The sequence below is a fragment of the Gobius niger genome (genome assembly GCF_951799975.1).
Source record: "Gobius niger genome assembly, chromosome: 19".
Taxonomy (NCBI): Eukaryota; Metazoa; Chordata; class Actinopteri; order Gobiiformes; family Gobiidae; genus Gobius; species Gobius niger.
In genome coordinates, this window is record NC_136870.1 from 14,311,466 (window position 1) to 14,326,651 (window position 15,186).

At 39.9% G+C, this 15,186-nt stretch overlaps 2 protein-coding genes across 4 annotated transcripts in view; both read right to left on the reverse strand.

The window, feature by feature from the left end:
- Window positions 1-177: 177 nt before the first annotated feature.
- LOC306978707 (dnaJ homolog subfamily C member 7-like) lies at window positions 178-6,414 on the reverse strand. The gene is made up of 14 exons (XM_079577370.1): window positions 6,327-6,414; window positions 5,200-5,288; window positions 4,985-5,109; window positions 4,374-4,487; window positions 4,198-4,272; window positions 3,977-4,095; window positions 3,448-3,601; window positions 3,199-3,363; window positions 3,028-3,119; window positions 2,870-2,943; window positions 2,644-2,790; window positions 2,405-2,560; window positions 1,234-1,308; window positions 178-1,143 (listed from the first exon to the last, which is right to left on the reverse strand). Exons 1-14 carry the CDS (start codon window positions 6,395-6,397, stop codon window positions 1,112-1,114), a joined length of 1,488 nt encoding a protein of 495 aa, XP_079433496.1. The 5' UTR covers window positions 6,398-6,414; the 3' UTR covers window positions 178-1,111.
- Window positions 6,415-7,311: 897 nt separating this feature from the next.
- The window catches only part of LOC306978706 (zinc finger protein 385D-like), a 53,655-nt gene continuing 45,780 nt past the window's right edge, over window positions 7,312-15,186 (reverse strand). Inside the window, exons 6-10 of one of the 3 annotated variants that reach the window (XM_079577367.1) lie at window positions 13,246-13,423; window positions 10,665-11,018; window positions 9,577-9,779; window positions 8,840-8,938; window positions 7,312-8,337 (exon numbers count right to left, since the gene is read on the reverse strand). In XM_079577367.1, coding sequence (XP_079433493.1) covers window positions 8,104-8,337; window positions 8,840-8,938; window positions 9,577-9,779; window positions 10,665-11,018; window positions 13,246-13,423 — 1,068 coding nt within the window. In that variant the 3' untranslated portion in view covers window positions 7,312-8,103. The remainder of the gene's footprint in view (window positions 8,338-8,839; window positions 8,939-9,576; window positions 9,780-10,664; window positions 11,019-13,245; window positions 13,424-15,186) is intronic. The other 2 variants (XM_079577368.1, XM_079577369.1) reach the window with 2 other exon arrangements.

The following is a 15,186-nucleotide window of genomic DNA, read 5'->3' on the forward strand; positions in this document are numbered from 1 at the left end:
CACTTTAATATTATGCAAATCAACGCTGTTTTTCTGTCCTATATAAAAATAAACTTGAAGCTGTCAGAACTCAACACATTCAACATTAAGTAGCATGTAGTGGTCATTTGTGTGTCATGTGCAATCAGAAAAACTGAAACCTTTACCAAACACATAAACTGACTCTGACAAAGACTGTATTTTAGTCTAAAAAGACAAGTATTTATTTTGTATTAAGAAAAGCAGTTCTTACATTGTCACATTATAATGGCAAAAGTGACAAAAGACAATTGTGTACAGCATGGTGGCCCCAAAAATCATGTGGAACTACAGGGAGCAAAAACATGCACAACAAGTACTTAAGGATGATCATTGTCACGTCTTTCATGCCCGGAGTTACTCTGCTAAACACAAACAGCAGATGACGCTTTGCTTGAAACACAAGGTAAGTTTGGAGTCAGGTTCGTCTTTTCAGTGACAAATTGGTGAGTTGCATTTATCTTATAGTTTTAAGGCACCAGTTTGAGTCAGAAAAATTAGATCAAGGTACAAATGAAACCTACTTTTGGCCCGTTTAAAGTTGAAACAAAATGAAAATATGTATAAATGGACAAGGGGTTATGTAAATTAGATGCATGATGTTTGAAATCTATTGTACAATAAATATAAATAGATCGGAGGAAGACTGAGGAAGAATACACAAACACACTGTACATTCAAACAGGAATAAGACAATAACCCTGCAGATCAAGTGTACTTTTGGCAAAGACTGCCTTTAAAACCTGGACCTGGTCCTGAGGTCAGATGTGACGATTTACATTGACAACACATTGCAATTACTTTAAACTTATTACCATCAATTATGACGCTTATTTTAATTGCAATGCTTATACCATTGATTAAAGGAAATAAAAGTGGAGGCAGTTTTGTCTGAATTTGGCAACACAGTTCTCACACCCTACACATATAATCCTTAATTACAATTAAAACCTCTAAAGAGCCCAACCCAATTACGCCAATTTAGATGTCGCCTAAATTAGTTCAAAAACAATTTAAAATGGGTGAGAAACAGCATTGTGTTGTCCAACACAGTCTTTTACTGTCTTTAACACAGTTTTTTTTTACCTCTGTTCTAGCCAAATTGGAAAAAGAAATTTCCATTATCTGGAAAAAATACATGAAAATAAAATTCAAAGTGAGATCTGTTTTGAATGAAAACATATAATTTTGTCAATGTTTAGAAATAGAATGTACCTGGGCTAGAGTCAAAGGTGAAGCCGCCCCCCTGACCACCAAAGAATGCTCTGAAAATGTTGTTTGCGTCGAAATCTGCAGAAAGAAAAGGGAGTTACTGCAAGGAGTAGCCTGACCACCAATAAGATAACTTCACTAATTACATGCAATGCAATACAGCTTAATACCTAGTAAAGTAACCGTTTTTACATGTCGAGATACCTTAGCTTAAACGAGTTGATGTGTAACCGTTTGGTCTTTGTGCATGCGCTCAGTCACACAAATGTTATTAGCATTTAGCCGCTCCCAGCAAAGGAATAGCTCCAAACTGGGGTGAAGTTAGAAGCTACCAAGCTGTTCCACGTTTTTCCGTATTTAAATACAATTACATGATTTGTACACGATCCAAGTCTAGTTACACAAAATTAAACATGTCGATTTTCTAAGCAGATAAAAGGGGCACTACATTGCGAGTCATCCGCACTGTAATATGGTCAAAGTACTCCGGGTGTTAATACGCCTCACAATATAGTGCCCCTTTTATCCGCTTAGAAAATCGACATGTTTAATTTTGTGTAACTATACTTGGATCGTATAAAGGCTCACGTAACTGCATTTAAATAGGGAAAATGTGGAACAGCTTGGTAGCTTCTAACTCACCCCAATTTGGAGCTATACCTTTGCTGGGAGAGGAAAAATGCTAACAACATTTGTGTGACTGAGCGCACGCACAAAGACCAAACAGGTACACATCAACTCGTATAAGCTAAGGTAAGAACATATCTCAATATGTAAAAACGGTGGCCTGTTCCTTTAAGTACATAAATTACATTGGTTCTTTGCTTTTTGGAAGATTGTAGCTATAATTAAAAATGTTCTTGTCTTTATTCCTCTTATGGGTTATGTATGCTAAGCCTGCCCTTCCAACTATTGACCTGAGGGAGAACTGGACAACAAGCAGTAAGTTGTCTTTTTTGTTATTAATTTTTTGTAATTCAATCACTGAAATGAATCATCATATCAAGTATGATATAAATCTCACACAGCAAGACCCCACCCACCCAACTCTGATGCCATTGATATCCTTCTCTCCCGACGTATAATTAAGATTTACCAAGTCATTTATTCTAGCCCTGCAATAAATAGACAGTAACAGAAAGCTAATAATTATAAACCCAAACATTAAAGTTACCTCTGCCGTCAAAGCCGCTGTCACCGTCCAGGTCGTGCCCGTTGTCATAGCGGGTCTTTTTCTTGGGATCAGAGAGGACAGTGAACGCCTCACCAACTTCTTTAAACTTTTTTTCTTCCTCCTTCTGAATTTCTGCAGTCGCTGAGCTGTGACGATCTACAAGAAACAAACAAAAAAACAAACATCTAATGCAAGTGCAACCTTTGAACGTGCCAAGAGACCTACAGAAGCAGCAGTACCTGGGTGGTGCATGAGGGCCCTTTTGCGATAGGCTTTCTTGATTTCGTCGTCCGTGGCGTTCTTACCAACTCCCAGCACCTTGTAGTAGTCTTTCCTTTTGCTCTTCTTTAGCTCCAACTGTGCGTTTTTCAATAGGTGTTTGTGTTCTAAAAAGATATGTCAACAAATGTATTAATAAATGATTGCAAGAAGAAAAGTTAAAAAAAAACTTTCTGAGTGGCTCACCTGATGTTTTCTCCGTCTGATAAACCTTTTCATAGTCTCGCACTGCTTCTTCATACAGCTCAGTGTCCATGTAACTGTGGATGACAAATAACCACTTAAAGCTGCTTGTTTAAATAAAAGATAATCAAATCATTAGCTCATTGGATTAAAAGGCCTACCACTGCGCTCTTCTTAAATAGGCCTTAATGTAAGTGTCATCAAGTTTGATGGCACTGGTGCAGTCTTCAATGGCTTGATTTAGTTTCTTAAGCTGTAGATAGTCATTAGTGATGATTATTTTCTTACAAGTAGAGGTTTATGCATGTGTTTTATGGCAATTGACAACTTACTTTTGCTCCCGCTGTGGCTCTGTTGCAGTAAAGTTTTGCATTGGTCTTAATGTTGTTGGGGTCAATTGCAAGTGCTTCTGTGTACAGCTGGTAGGCGGCGTCATAATTGTAGCTCTTGAACGCCTGGTTACCCTCGTCTTTCTTCGCTTTCAGGGCTTTGGCATTCTTTAAATAAAAAGATAAAATTACACATTATAGAAAACAGATATGCATATTGTTGGTTAATGTTTTTTACAGGTGTTTTCTTACCCTGCAGGCCAAGCGAGCCTTCTCATGGTCTGGTGCCATCCTCAAAGCCTGGATGAAGAACTGGACTGCTTTGTCGATGCAGTCCTCATAGTAGAGACACAGACCCCGCACATATAACGCATCAGCATTTGTCGCATCCATTCGCAGTATATCGCTGAAAAAGAGATTTGAGAGATTTGTTCTACTAAATATCACTCATCTGCAGAGTGGATTTAGGAAGCTGGTTTTGACTTTTTGGTTTTCCACGTGAAACAGGCTATATTAACTTTCTCCTTAATTACAGTCACTCTTTCGCATGACAAAACCTCATATCCAAGGCCCTCGGAAGTGCTTTATCAGTCAGCACAGGGAAAAGGGGAAGACCCGCATCATCAGAGGAACACACTAGAAACTACAATACAGTGGAAATGCCAGTCTGCAGGCTGTGGGTGGTTCCTCAGAATTTTTTTTGGCGGGTGTGCCCACTAATACCTCCCAACCCTGTTCATCAGAATAATTTATAAATACAACATGCAGCAGTTAGTCATACCTGGCAACAGACTGGGCTTCCGGATATCTTCCCAAAAGAGCCAAACACTCTGCTTTGAGGATTTTGAAACGGTGACAGGCTGAAGCCAAAGCCAAGGCGCGGTCCATGCAGTAAACCACCTGCAATAAAACAATTTACTGCTTAACATTGTACATGAACATTCTCAACAGTCACATGTCAAGTAAAGGCAAGACCCTGCTCAAATATAAGCGTTCAAGTACCTTTCTAAAGTCTCGCTTTTCAAAGCTTAACTCAGCCATTCGCTCCAAATCCGTCAGTGTTGATGCATTTTTGTGCTGAAATGAAATGAAACAAATTCTTTAGTCACCAGCAAATACTATGTTGGATAAATTACACCCATGGCAACATGGTTATATAACAACAATTTAAAAATCACCTCATGTTGGGCATCTCTGTTGTTTGGTTCCAGCTCTAAGACTTTTTGAAAGGAGCGAGAAGCTGCCATAGCATTTCCTAAAGACAGATGGCACTTGCCCTCACGGAGGTGACCCTGTGGAAACAGGAGGGCATATTTTTAATCATTTTGTTAAGGTAAATGTAACCTAAACACACTGTACAGCATGCAGCATTGTACCGACACTCTGATCTCACTCCAGTACATTTATGAATAGTCGATAAATGACACAGGCTTGAAAATTCATAACCGACCCAACTCATGTGCTCCACTCTCAGTACAAGCTGCAGGCAGGGAGGAGGTTTTGGATTCCCCTTTGTAATATCAACTACACAGCACTACTTTGTAAAATCACTACAAGAACACTTTTGTACCTCGACTCGGTTAAATTAATAAACAACAGTAACTGAAAGTGCAGGATGTGTAGGCCTTGCTCACTGTGGGTGGTATGTTTTCTGCAGTGTTTCTTGTATTCTGTTTATTTGCAACAGACTCCCACTCAAGATCGAATTTCTACCTCTGGAGACCAGTATAAGGAAAACCTGAAATGAAGATTCTACATACCACAGTTTTAACATAATTCAACATCTGACCTTCATGAAACAATCATCCAGGCGCACAGCTTGTTGAGAGTCTTCTAATGCCTCCCGAAAGCGGAAGAGCATCATCAGGGTGGCCGCTCTGTTCCCATAATAACTGGCGTTTTTGGGGCAAGCGTCTACAAGGAGAAAAACAAATATTAGAATTCATCACACTCACCAGTATCTACCAAGCCATAGAAACCATTAAACTACAAACTGAACATTACCAATGGCCTTGGTGTAGAAGTTGAAAGCTTCAGAGTAATCCTTGTTGCTGTAAAAAGCATTTCCTTGTTCTTTAAAGCCTTCCGCTTGCCTGAGAAAAAAAAAAGACAAACATGAGTTTAAGTAAGAGCTATATTCGGGGATTAGGAAACTGGAAATCCTCTCCAAATCAAGTGTTTTATTCTAATGTTCCGATGTTTTATCAGAACTGGGGCAGTGGAGTCAGTCTGGTACAAACTGTGCTACTAAACATAGCAGAGGAACTCACCTGCTGCAGTCTTTTATACGCTCTGGGCATCCAGGTCACATTCAAATTTTATGAAAATGTTCTGATTATGACTTTTACTTGTTTATTTCAATGGATTCTTTGACAAAAGTTGAATCAATAATGACATTATTACATTTTCATCTCATGCTTTTTAGTCTACCGTGTACACTTAGCCTTACGTACATAATATATAGAGTGAAATACAATGTGCACATCTGGAGGATTGACTTAGGGGCGGGGAATCAAGGCTTTTCAGCAGATTAGATATATAAATTATCTGTACAGTATATATATATAGCCAATCCTCTCTAGCATCTTGGATCAGAGCTGAAATATGGAGAAATTATACTTTGATACTGACGCCGCTCAGTGGAACTTTCTAGAAAAAATAGCTCTGGCTCAGTTGACGCCAAAAGGTACATTTTTCTGGTTTCAAACAGCTTCATTTGGAAGTAACATTGCGTGGTAACAAGATGGATGGCACAAAAGAACCGTTTCAACAATATTTCATCGCCACAAATGCGCAACCTACTTATTTTATAACGAAATCTTTGGTAGAGAAGGCAGTGGCACAAATGGTACGGTTTAAATCATGGAGTTTGGACGACCCAAACTTTCCATCCGATGACCAATAGTTGAATAAAAAGAAAATACGCAGAACATCATTAATTCTACAGGTATTCGAACACGTAACATTAAAGATGTTTTATATCGCAGACGGTGTGAGTGGATTCAGAGGCAGCAGCGGAATGTGTTCGCGGAGCTTATCGCACAGATCTGTTTATTTGGTGTAAAACAAACAAGCCACATTCACACAAAAGAGTTAAAAACATCGAAACACACAGAATAATGATGATTTACCGTTCTAAATCGACCATATTGTGGATTTGTGGATCTGTTTCCACCGGTACGTCGATGTCAACAGCGGCCATTTTTTCTGGAAAGGACGAATACGAGTGACATCACTTCCGGTAGGCGCTCCTGCGGCTGATGCTTTGTGCTCTTATCTTCTCTTCCATCAAGAAAGTTTGTCGTGTATTTTATGTCTATGGTTTTAACTCAAAATATATGTGTTAAATTGTTAGACCGCGTAGCTGTTAGGTGGAGAACTTCTGTGAACGTTATATCAACCAGGCCCTTGGCATAGACGTAAGGTCTCTGGTGCCTGACCCAGTTTTCAAAACACCACTAGATGGCGTAAGAGCGATGCACGCGCCCATAAAAATGTGACCCCTTTCTCCATATTCAGTGTTATTGTGTTGAATTGATTAAATTTACAACAAAGGAAAAAAAAAGGAATTCTATAATTATTTAAGCATTAATACATTATATAACATATCTATAACATATGGGTTGTATTTATTTTTAAGAGGTATATTTTAGATGCTTCTTTATATTTTCCTGCATTTGAACTCATCTGAAGTGGACATGTGAGGCCTGTGTGAACATTTCAAACACTTTTTGGAGAATGATCTTTTTAAATAGGTTTATGTCGGCTCTTAACTGTGTGAATAAACAAGTTTTAAGTCAAATTGTTTTTGGCTTTGTGTGTTGTTTGTGCCTAAGCAACGTCTGCAGGAAAAAAACAAACTGAAGTGTTGAAAGTTAAGTGCGATTAATTTCGATTCATATTTTTAATCCTAAACCTTTCGTAATTAATTGAAAAAAGGCACGGCCCTAAAAAATATATACATTAAATTAATATATGTGAAATAAAAAGACACCACACTTTTGTATAAAAACAACTATTTATACTTATTTATCCGCATAATACAGTATTGACATTTTATCACTTCATAATTTACATTATTGCAAGTGGAAATATTTACTTATAATTTATTTAACCAGTCACACTTAAAATACATATTGCTTAAAATGACTCATCACAAATGTGAGATGGAAATTAAAGAACGCACTTAAATACAAATGTATAAAAATATCAGTGATAATGAGGTTTAAATGAAAACGTATGTTCCCTCTCTTTATAAATAAATCACTTTAATCTATTTAGCACAGACTCCTATAGTTGTTCTACTATAACCTACTGATAATATTCTTGGCATTGTTTGGATTCTTGCTGATTGTCACTTAACTTCACAGAAAAGACATACATGTTATGCATAACGAGTTAACAACAGACAGTATGGACATGTTTGGCTTCAATGTGCTTTAAGTTAATCTTCAGTCTCTCAAAAGTGTCTCCAGGTGGATTTCCAGTTGATGGAGGTATATTCTTCAATGTGCCTTCGATTAAGAGGGTTAAAAGAAAAAATGTTTTTGGCAATAACACTTAATACAACATCCAAGTCTACAGTCTTATAAATAAAATGGAAAAGATGTTATGGCTTCCAGAGAGGTCCAGACCCCAGAGTACATGCACACAACTATATTTTAATGACAGCTGAGCAATGGTCCGACAAAGGGTGAGGGCTCATCTTCACTGAAATCTCAATCCACTCCTGGGAATTGTGCATACTGTCCGTATGACCTGAACTGGCCAAAGTTGCAGAGAGGCCAGAGCATAGTGTCCTCATGACACTGAGGGGTCGCCCTGTGCTTTAAAAACCAGAAGTGCTTATCCATGACTGGCTCAGTTTAGGGCCATTTGAGGTCTTGGGAGTCCATGCCTGGCGCTGTGCTAGTAAGGGGAGAAGATGATGGGGGTGTGTGTAGCCCTCAGAGGTCCCGGGGCCGGCCTGAAGAGAGTGGGGCTAATCAGAGGCCCCTGGATGATGGCAGCAGGGCCAGGAGGAAGGCGCAGCGCAAGGGGTCCCGTCGCCATCGTGCACAAGGCAGCCGCAGGGTTTAAGGGGCTTGTCAGGAACCCTGCAGGAAGAGCCTTGGACAGCTGCTTCTGGAGGGCAAGTTTAGTCTGGACAAATGGAAAAACAGTAGTTAAAGGTTATTATGTTCACTTCAGCAAATAGTGGTTGACAAATCACTTTGTGACAAACACTGGAGCCCCATGCCCTAAGTACTGTGCTGTGTCTACTACACTACTGTGCACAGGGGCTGAACCAAAGACATCATTACACCCCGCCTCTGAAGTCACTTCTGCTGCACGGTGAGAGACTTTATCTCCGCAGCTGTAATTGTGTCTGCCTTCCCCTAAGTCAATAACTAAAAATGATTTATATTCAAGTCCATTTTATAATGGTTTTGAATTTGTAATTCTCATATAATCAGTGGAGGCCAAATATAAACTTATGTTGGTTTTCAACACATGAAGACAACAGCTGCTAATGCAATCTAATAATAGCATACAGGCCTTTATTTGTATTTATACAAAGTGCTTGTTAATATGTTGACAGTCACTAGGCACCGTATGCAGTTTTATTTATGTAATGTGCGTGCTGGTGTGTGGGAAAGCTTACCGCTAAGACAGCACTGGGCTGCAGTTTATTATAAGGGGTGAACTTGGGCTTGACAGGCTTCCCGGCCAGACGCTCTTTGTGTCTCCTGCTGTTCATGTGCTAAAAGGACAAGTGGAACAGATCAGATATTTTAGCAAGGGCTTTAATGAATAACATCTATATAAAGCATCAACTTTTAGACTGTTGTTTAAAATTATGCTAAATTAGAAATAATAAATTATGACAGACATCAAGCTGCGACCCAAAAAACATATTTCAGCCAATGAAAAAAGTCTTTGTAAAGAAATATTTACTTGACACAAACTCAAAGTTATGTTGATTCAAGCATTATGAGGCTGAATAACAGAAACCATCATAGTCAAAAGATGATGATCAAAAGTAATTTTTTGACAAAGGCCTGTCACTGACTTTAGGCTCCCGTCTCATCAGCTGAGAACTACAGCGCTAGCATTTTCACTCAGTAACTGGACACAGCAGCAGTGGTAGTAACAAGGAAACAAAATTAATCATTAAAAAATGAATGCAAAAAGCTTTCACTCATGCTGTTTGCTTTGTGGGCCTGCCATTTCTTGTGTTCAGAGTGCATCCATGTAAAATTGCATGAAAAGCAGAATGCAAAGCATTCATATTATTCAGTCAATCTCTGACTGACACGTCCTCTCATCAGACTTCATCACGGCCTGTTTTTACCAGGATTAACGCTGTACTCATTGGGACCATGGAGGCACATACTGTACCTGCTTCAGCTGGGTCTCAGAGTTGACAGAGACCTGGCAGAGCTCACAGTGGAAGGGCTGGCTGCTTACGCTCACCACGGCTCGCGTCTTGCTGCCGAGGCGCGGTTTAATGCGACAGGTGGGCCGGGGGGACGACGCCATCTTTATTCTGCGCTGGGGGTGACTGGTGCTCTGACCGTCCACCATCTGTTTGTGCTTCGAACCTGGGAAATAAGTAAGAGCAAAGTTAATTTCAGAAAATGTAGAACCATTTTATTTAATTTGACAGTGTAATGTTGTTGCCTCATGAAAAACATTCACACGTTTGAGTAATACTTCAAGAGCCCAAAACTCTTCCATAAGGTCATAAGGTCAGGGTGATTTTAGCATTCCTACACTGATACTGGAGTGAGTCTGTTTCTTGCTCACTCTCTCTCTCTCCGGACAAAGCCTGTTGGAGAGGTGTGAGGTTTAGGAGTAACAACTCGACAGGGTGTGAACCAACATGTAAAACACACAGGGGAAGGATTTGGACTCTGCATTCAGTGATCCTCAAGCTGCAAACATCTTTATTTGACCACAGTCGTCAGTGAGAATGAGGAAGAGGAGTTGTGTGCCAATGCAGCTAATGATCCAACACACAGAGCGAAGTGTAAAGTCTCCCGACAAAATGTAATCAATTCAAGTCCATTTCACTATTACCTCTAAACTTCATTAACCAATTTGTGCATTTTTTGGTGCAGTTTGACCATGCAGCTGCCCTGTTTTTTATAATACATAAAAACAGTAGTATAATATATTAAACTATTATACTAATTGATTTGATTTAACCAAATACTAATATGTATATTGTGTTTATATGCTAATCAAAAAGGACAGTTGTCCCTTTCAGAAATTCCAATTGAAAAGTCACACTTGTTTGAAAAATCCTTCCCTCAAATTGTCCAGGAGCTGCTGGTGCTTTGGCATTTAATAAATCCCAGTTTTCTTCCAAAATGTTTCTTTCCATTTATTACACCCGTACAAAACACCTTGAGCAAACAAGAAAGTGAAATCTAAATTTGCAATTCAATTTATTCATGATTTAAGTACACGGCTCAGGACCATACCGCTGCAGTGCGCCTCTAGCTGCGAGCTGGAGTTGACTGTCACTTTGCAGGTGGGACAGTGCAGATTTTTCTTGCTGCTCTTGGCCTCTTTCCCCTCCTCCATCTTCGCTGCTGTTTCAGTCTCTTCCATCGGGCTGCCCTGGGAGTCCGAGGACGCGCTGGGGTCCGAGCTGCACCCCTCCTCGGATGGACTGTCCAGGGCCAGATCAGAGAGCGGTGGGTCTGGGGAAACCTGGGGGGAGTGCTCAGGAGAGTCTGAACAGGAGGGGGCCTGGGGGGCGGGAGCAGGTAACACAGAGCTGCCTGTCCCGGGGTCTGAGTCCGGCTGGGAGGGTTCACAAGAGCTGCTCTGACCTGAAAATACATATACAGGGATAATAAGAGACTGGTTTAAATACAGATTACTTCTGGAACCAGCATTGTTCACATAAGAGAAACATAAATGATCAGTCTAATATGGGAGGAAATGAGCCAACAACATCCAATATATCTCTATAAAAAGACTCCCAAGCAAATAATGGATTATTTAATTGACCCACACTTTAGTCTTGGCTGTAAAATGTTGTGGTTACGAAAGCGGTGATGTGGTTTAAGGAAAAATCTGTCACAACCTGTCAAGCAAGGTTTCACATTTCATTAAAGGCTAAGGAGGAGTCAGTGTCCGATAACTGTGGTCAATATGTCAATGTTGAAGCCAGTGTGCACACAACACATTCAACACATTATGAGCCTGCACATGCCTCATCTGTTTTCCTGCCACTTCTCGCTGTATTTATTTGAAGCATCAATCTACGTCATTACACTTCCTATTATCCTCATCTTTTCGTCTGTCTTCTTCTCTTTCATTTTGCCGTCTTTCTGCATCCCTCGCTCCCACTCCCCTCTCCGTCCCGTTTATCGGCTCCGTCGGACGGGCCTCTCTCTCTCTGTCACCATCAATCAACAACCATGGCAACGGCGGCGTGTAACGAGCTTATCATTATGAGTTTACAGGGAAATTGATAGGTGCTGAGGGAAAATGGCAGCTACACAATCAATGATGAAAAGCATGTGGGAAAGACAGATGCTGAAATCTGCGGCGAATGACAAGGAAGAAGAGAGAGGCCTTTGGTTTTATGGCAGATGTTTGAAAGAACATTTTTTAATAATTTAGCAACATAATAGTATACTGTACATTTGCAAGACAATGGCATAATGTATAATATTTAACACAGATAAACTGTATCTATGTATGTACATAAAGGAAAGGAAGATGTCAACGATTGATATTTGATTGTAGATACTTTATTAATCCTCTTAACTCCTGCCTTAACCAAGACTTTCTTCAGTTCGGCTTTACCCAAATCCATAAAGTTACCACCACCTATAGGTCAGGGTAACGCCTCATTTGAAAACTACAAAACTCAACTAAACTGAGCTTTTTCCTCGCGTTGTTGCCATGTTGTCATCACTACTTTTCCCATTGCTTTCTTGTTGGGTTTTCGTCACATTTTGCCACATTTTCATAGATTTTTTTGTTGGTCTTTTGTCTGTCTTTCATCACTTTTTTGTTGCTGTTTTGTTGCGTTTTTGTCACACATCTTTGTCACTTTATCATCACATTTTACTCACTTTCTCATCGCTTTTTTGTTGCATTTTCAGCTTCATTTCGTTTAATTTTTGTCGCTATTTTGATGTGGTCAGTTCAGGTGGGGTTTAAGAGGTTTAATTGAGTACTGAGTAAATTGAGTAATTGTATACTATATAAAAACATGGGTATCACTTTATTTTACACTACCCTTGATACATTGAACCTAACTACATTTAGTACAATGTAATGCGCTCTGTAACAATCTGTAATAACTTGTACTTGTGGGTTAAATACACAATGGAATAATATGTCTTAGTATTTTGTAGGTACATAATGTAGCAGGACACGAGACCCTTAGGGTTAGGGCTTAAGGTTAGGGTTAGAGTTATGTCGTATTACATTATGTACCTACAAAGTACTAATACATATTATTCCATTGTGTAGCTAACCCATAAGTTATTACATATTGAGCACATTACATTGTACTAAATGCAGTTAGGTACAATGTATCAAGGGTACTGCAAAATAAAGTGCTAGCAAAAAATGTACTTTTCTTTCCAGACTGTTGGTGGCGCTACAGCCCTTATGCAGCATGTTTGAGTTGTTCATCTTGTAAAGGGGTGAAAATATCAGACTCAGGTGCTGCTCAAACACACAGCAGGCCAAATGTACCTCTACAGTGTTCCTGAAGCTCCAAAGCCTCTAAAACAGCGCATTACAAATGTTTAAGATTTTGAGTTGGTTGTTGCTTCCACATTAAATCAAGCACAGCTTAGTTTCTTACTGAACGCACTAATTCAAACCCATTAAAATGTGCCCTCTGCATCTTTCCCCAGAGACCGTATTTAGGTTGTTGGAAACTGCTCATCTTCCCGAACGTCTGGTCTTGATGAGATTTAATTGCGTATGTGACAGAGGCGCTGATGGCAGGACAGGTAATAGTTGGTAATTATCCAGCTGAGTGGCAACTAGCAGCCTTTTACTGCGAGCATGAGTGGAGGAGAAGTGCACCTGTGGAGTCGGTGGCGCTGGAGGAGTCCGACGGTTCGCGCTCTTTCTCTTTCTCTCGCTCTTTCTCTCGCTCTTTGGGTGAAGACACAGTGGAGTTTTTCTGCCGGTTCCTCTGCGTCTCCAGGGCCTTGAGTTTGCGGGCGTGTTTGTGGCCCTTGTAGTGAGCCTCGGCCTGGGTCTACAATGAAACAAGCCAAGCGGGAAAAGTGTAACACAAGAATAATAAGAAACGCTGACAATGATAACAGAGACTGAAATCAGAGCAATCTACTACAAGGGAGGGCGCTATGTGACATTTTGAGTGAAACTGAGAAGAAGATTGGATTTCATAGAGAATCTAAAGCTAATTATTTTGTTGATCTAAGTTTCAAATTAGATTTTAGCAACTTACCAAGGGAAATGGGCCATCCGCAGTTTGCAAATGGTCAAACAAATACAATTTATAAATCATGCAATAACCTAAACTTTATTACAAAAATAAAAACGTTATTTGGTCACTCGTTTTAGTGTTTCTGTTTAGTTATACTCCTTGAAAATGACTTATTGGAGGGGCAGTTTTAGGTAAAGGAAAAGAAATGAAAGGGCTGCCGTAGCTCATACATACAGGGTATGTGTTGAGTAAAGGCAGCTACATATGAGATTTAAATAGGTCCTCATCCAAACTGCAAATTGCTGCCAAAGTAGAATTCAAAATGTTGCGCAGTGTGCCTTTAATGAACCGAATCTCACTTAAAGCAGTACTAAGTAACTCATTCTCCTAGAGGCCATAAGCGTGGTGTCGTGTCGTAGCATGTTGCGTTTTTTACTCATTAATTGTCCGTGAGAGTAAATACTACGCTGACAGAAAAGACAAAGGGAGAGAGGGATATTGTACATGCAATTATACAATGGAGATCATTTTATTCACTCAAACTTGCCTGTAAATACTGTAAATAACGCAGTTAGCTTTGCCCGCTAGCCTGTTAGCTTCTTCTTTGTGATTCTACTAGTGTGTATTGGTGACTTCGACCCGGTGCAGGGAAGTTGTAAGCATGATTTTCTGGCCAGAGACACCATGGGCAGATGAAAGACCCCCAATCATCCCATTAACACTTGTATTACCCCCAGAGGGACTACGGAAAGGATTTATCAAGGTAAACAAGTTACTTAGTACTGCTTTAAGACATCCCTTGTTTTCTTTAACTCTTCACTTGTCACTTCCTGAATATGGGGATATTTCCCCCAACATCGGATTGGCATGGACATTGGCGTCATGGTTTGGATCACTGATGGTTTGCACCAGAGAGCTTCAGAAGTCATTAGAGCCGTGGCTTGGTCTGAGCGGCTCTCGGGGCGCCGTGGCCCCTCTGCACTGATTCGTCCTGACACTGAATGGCCGCTGTGTGTGGACGCACAGTCTCAGCGATTTACTCTGAGCGGCAACAGGAGAACAAGACTCGCATGCAAATCTGGGAGTCTAAAGCGGCTCTGCATGGCTTTTAAGAAGAAAAGAAAGATTATTCGATAAGAGATTTAAAAAAATATGTCTAAGAGCATTGATATTTAAGAGAGATATAAGCATGAACTGCTAAACTAATACAAGAATCACATGCATTTCAGAAGACCTTTCTAGAGGGTTTGCTGATTTTATACATAATAATAATTGCAGTCTTTGTTCTTTGCCAATTTCCATCCATTCAAATTACAATTTTGATTTGATTGTGATCAGCCCTACAGCAATCCTAATCGAACATAAAGACAGGTGGCTCTATGCAAACATCTAACTGCAAACACAAAAGCACTTTACACACCAAACCGGATAATTAAAGCCACATCGTTGCACAAAAAAAGAATGAAACCGTGAATAAAACTGATACAATTCAAGGCCGTCTTCACACACAACCATTGGATAATTTGCCGTTGCTCAAATTATCATCTTTCCGTACACAGCATTTGCATATT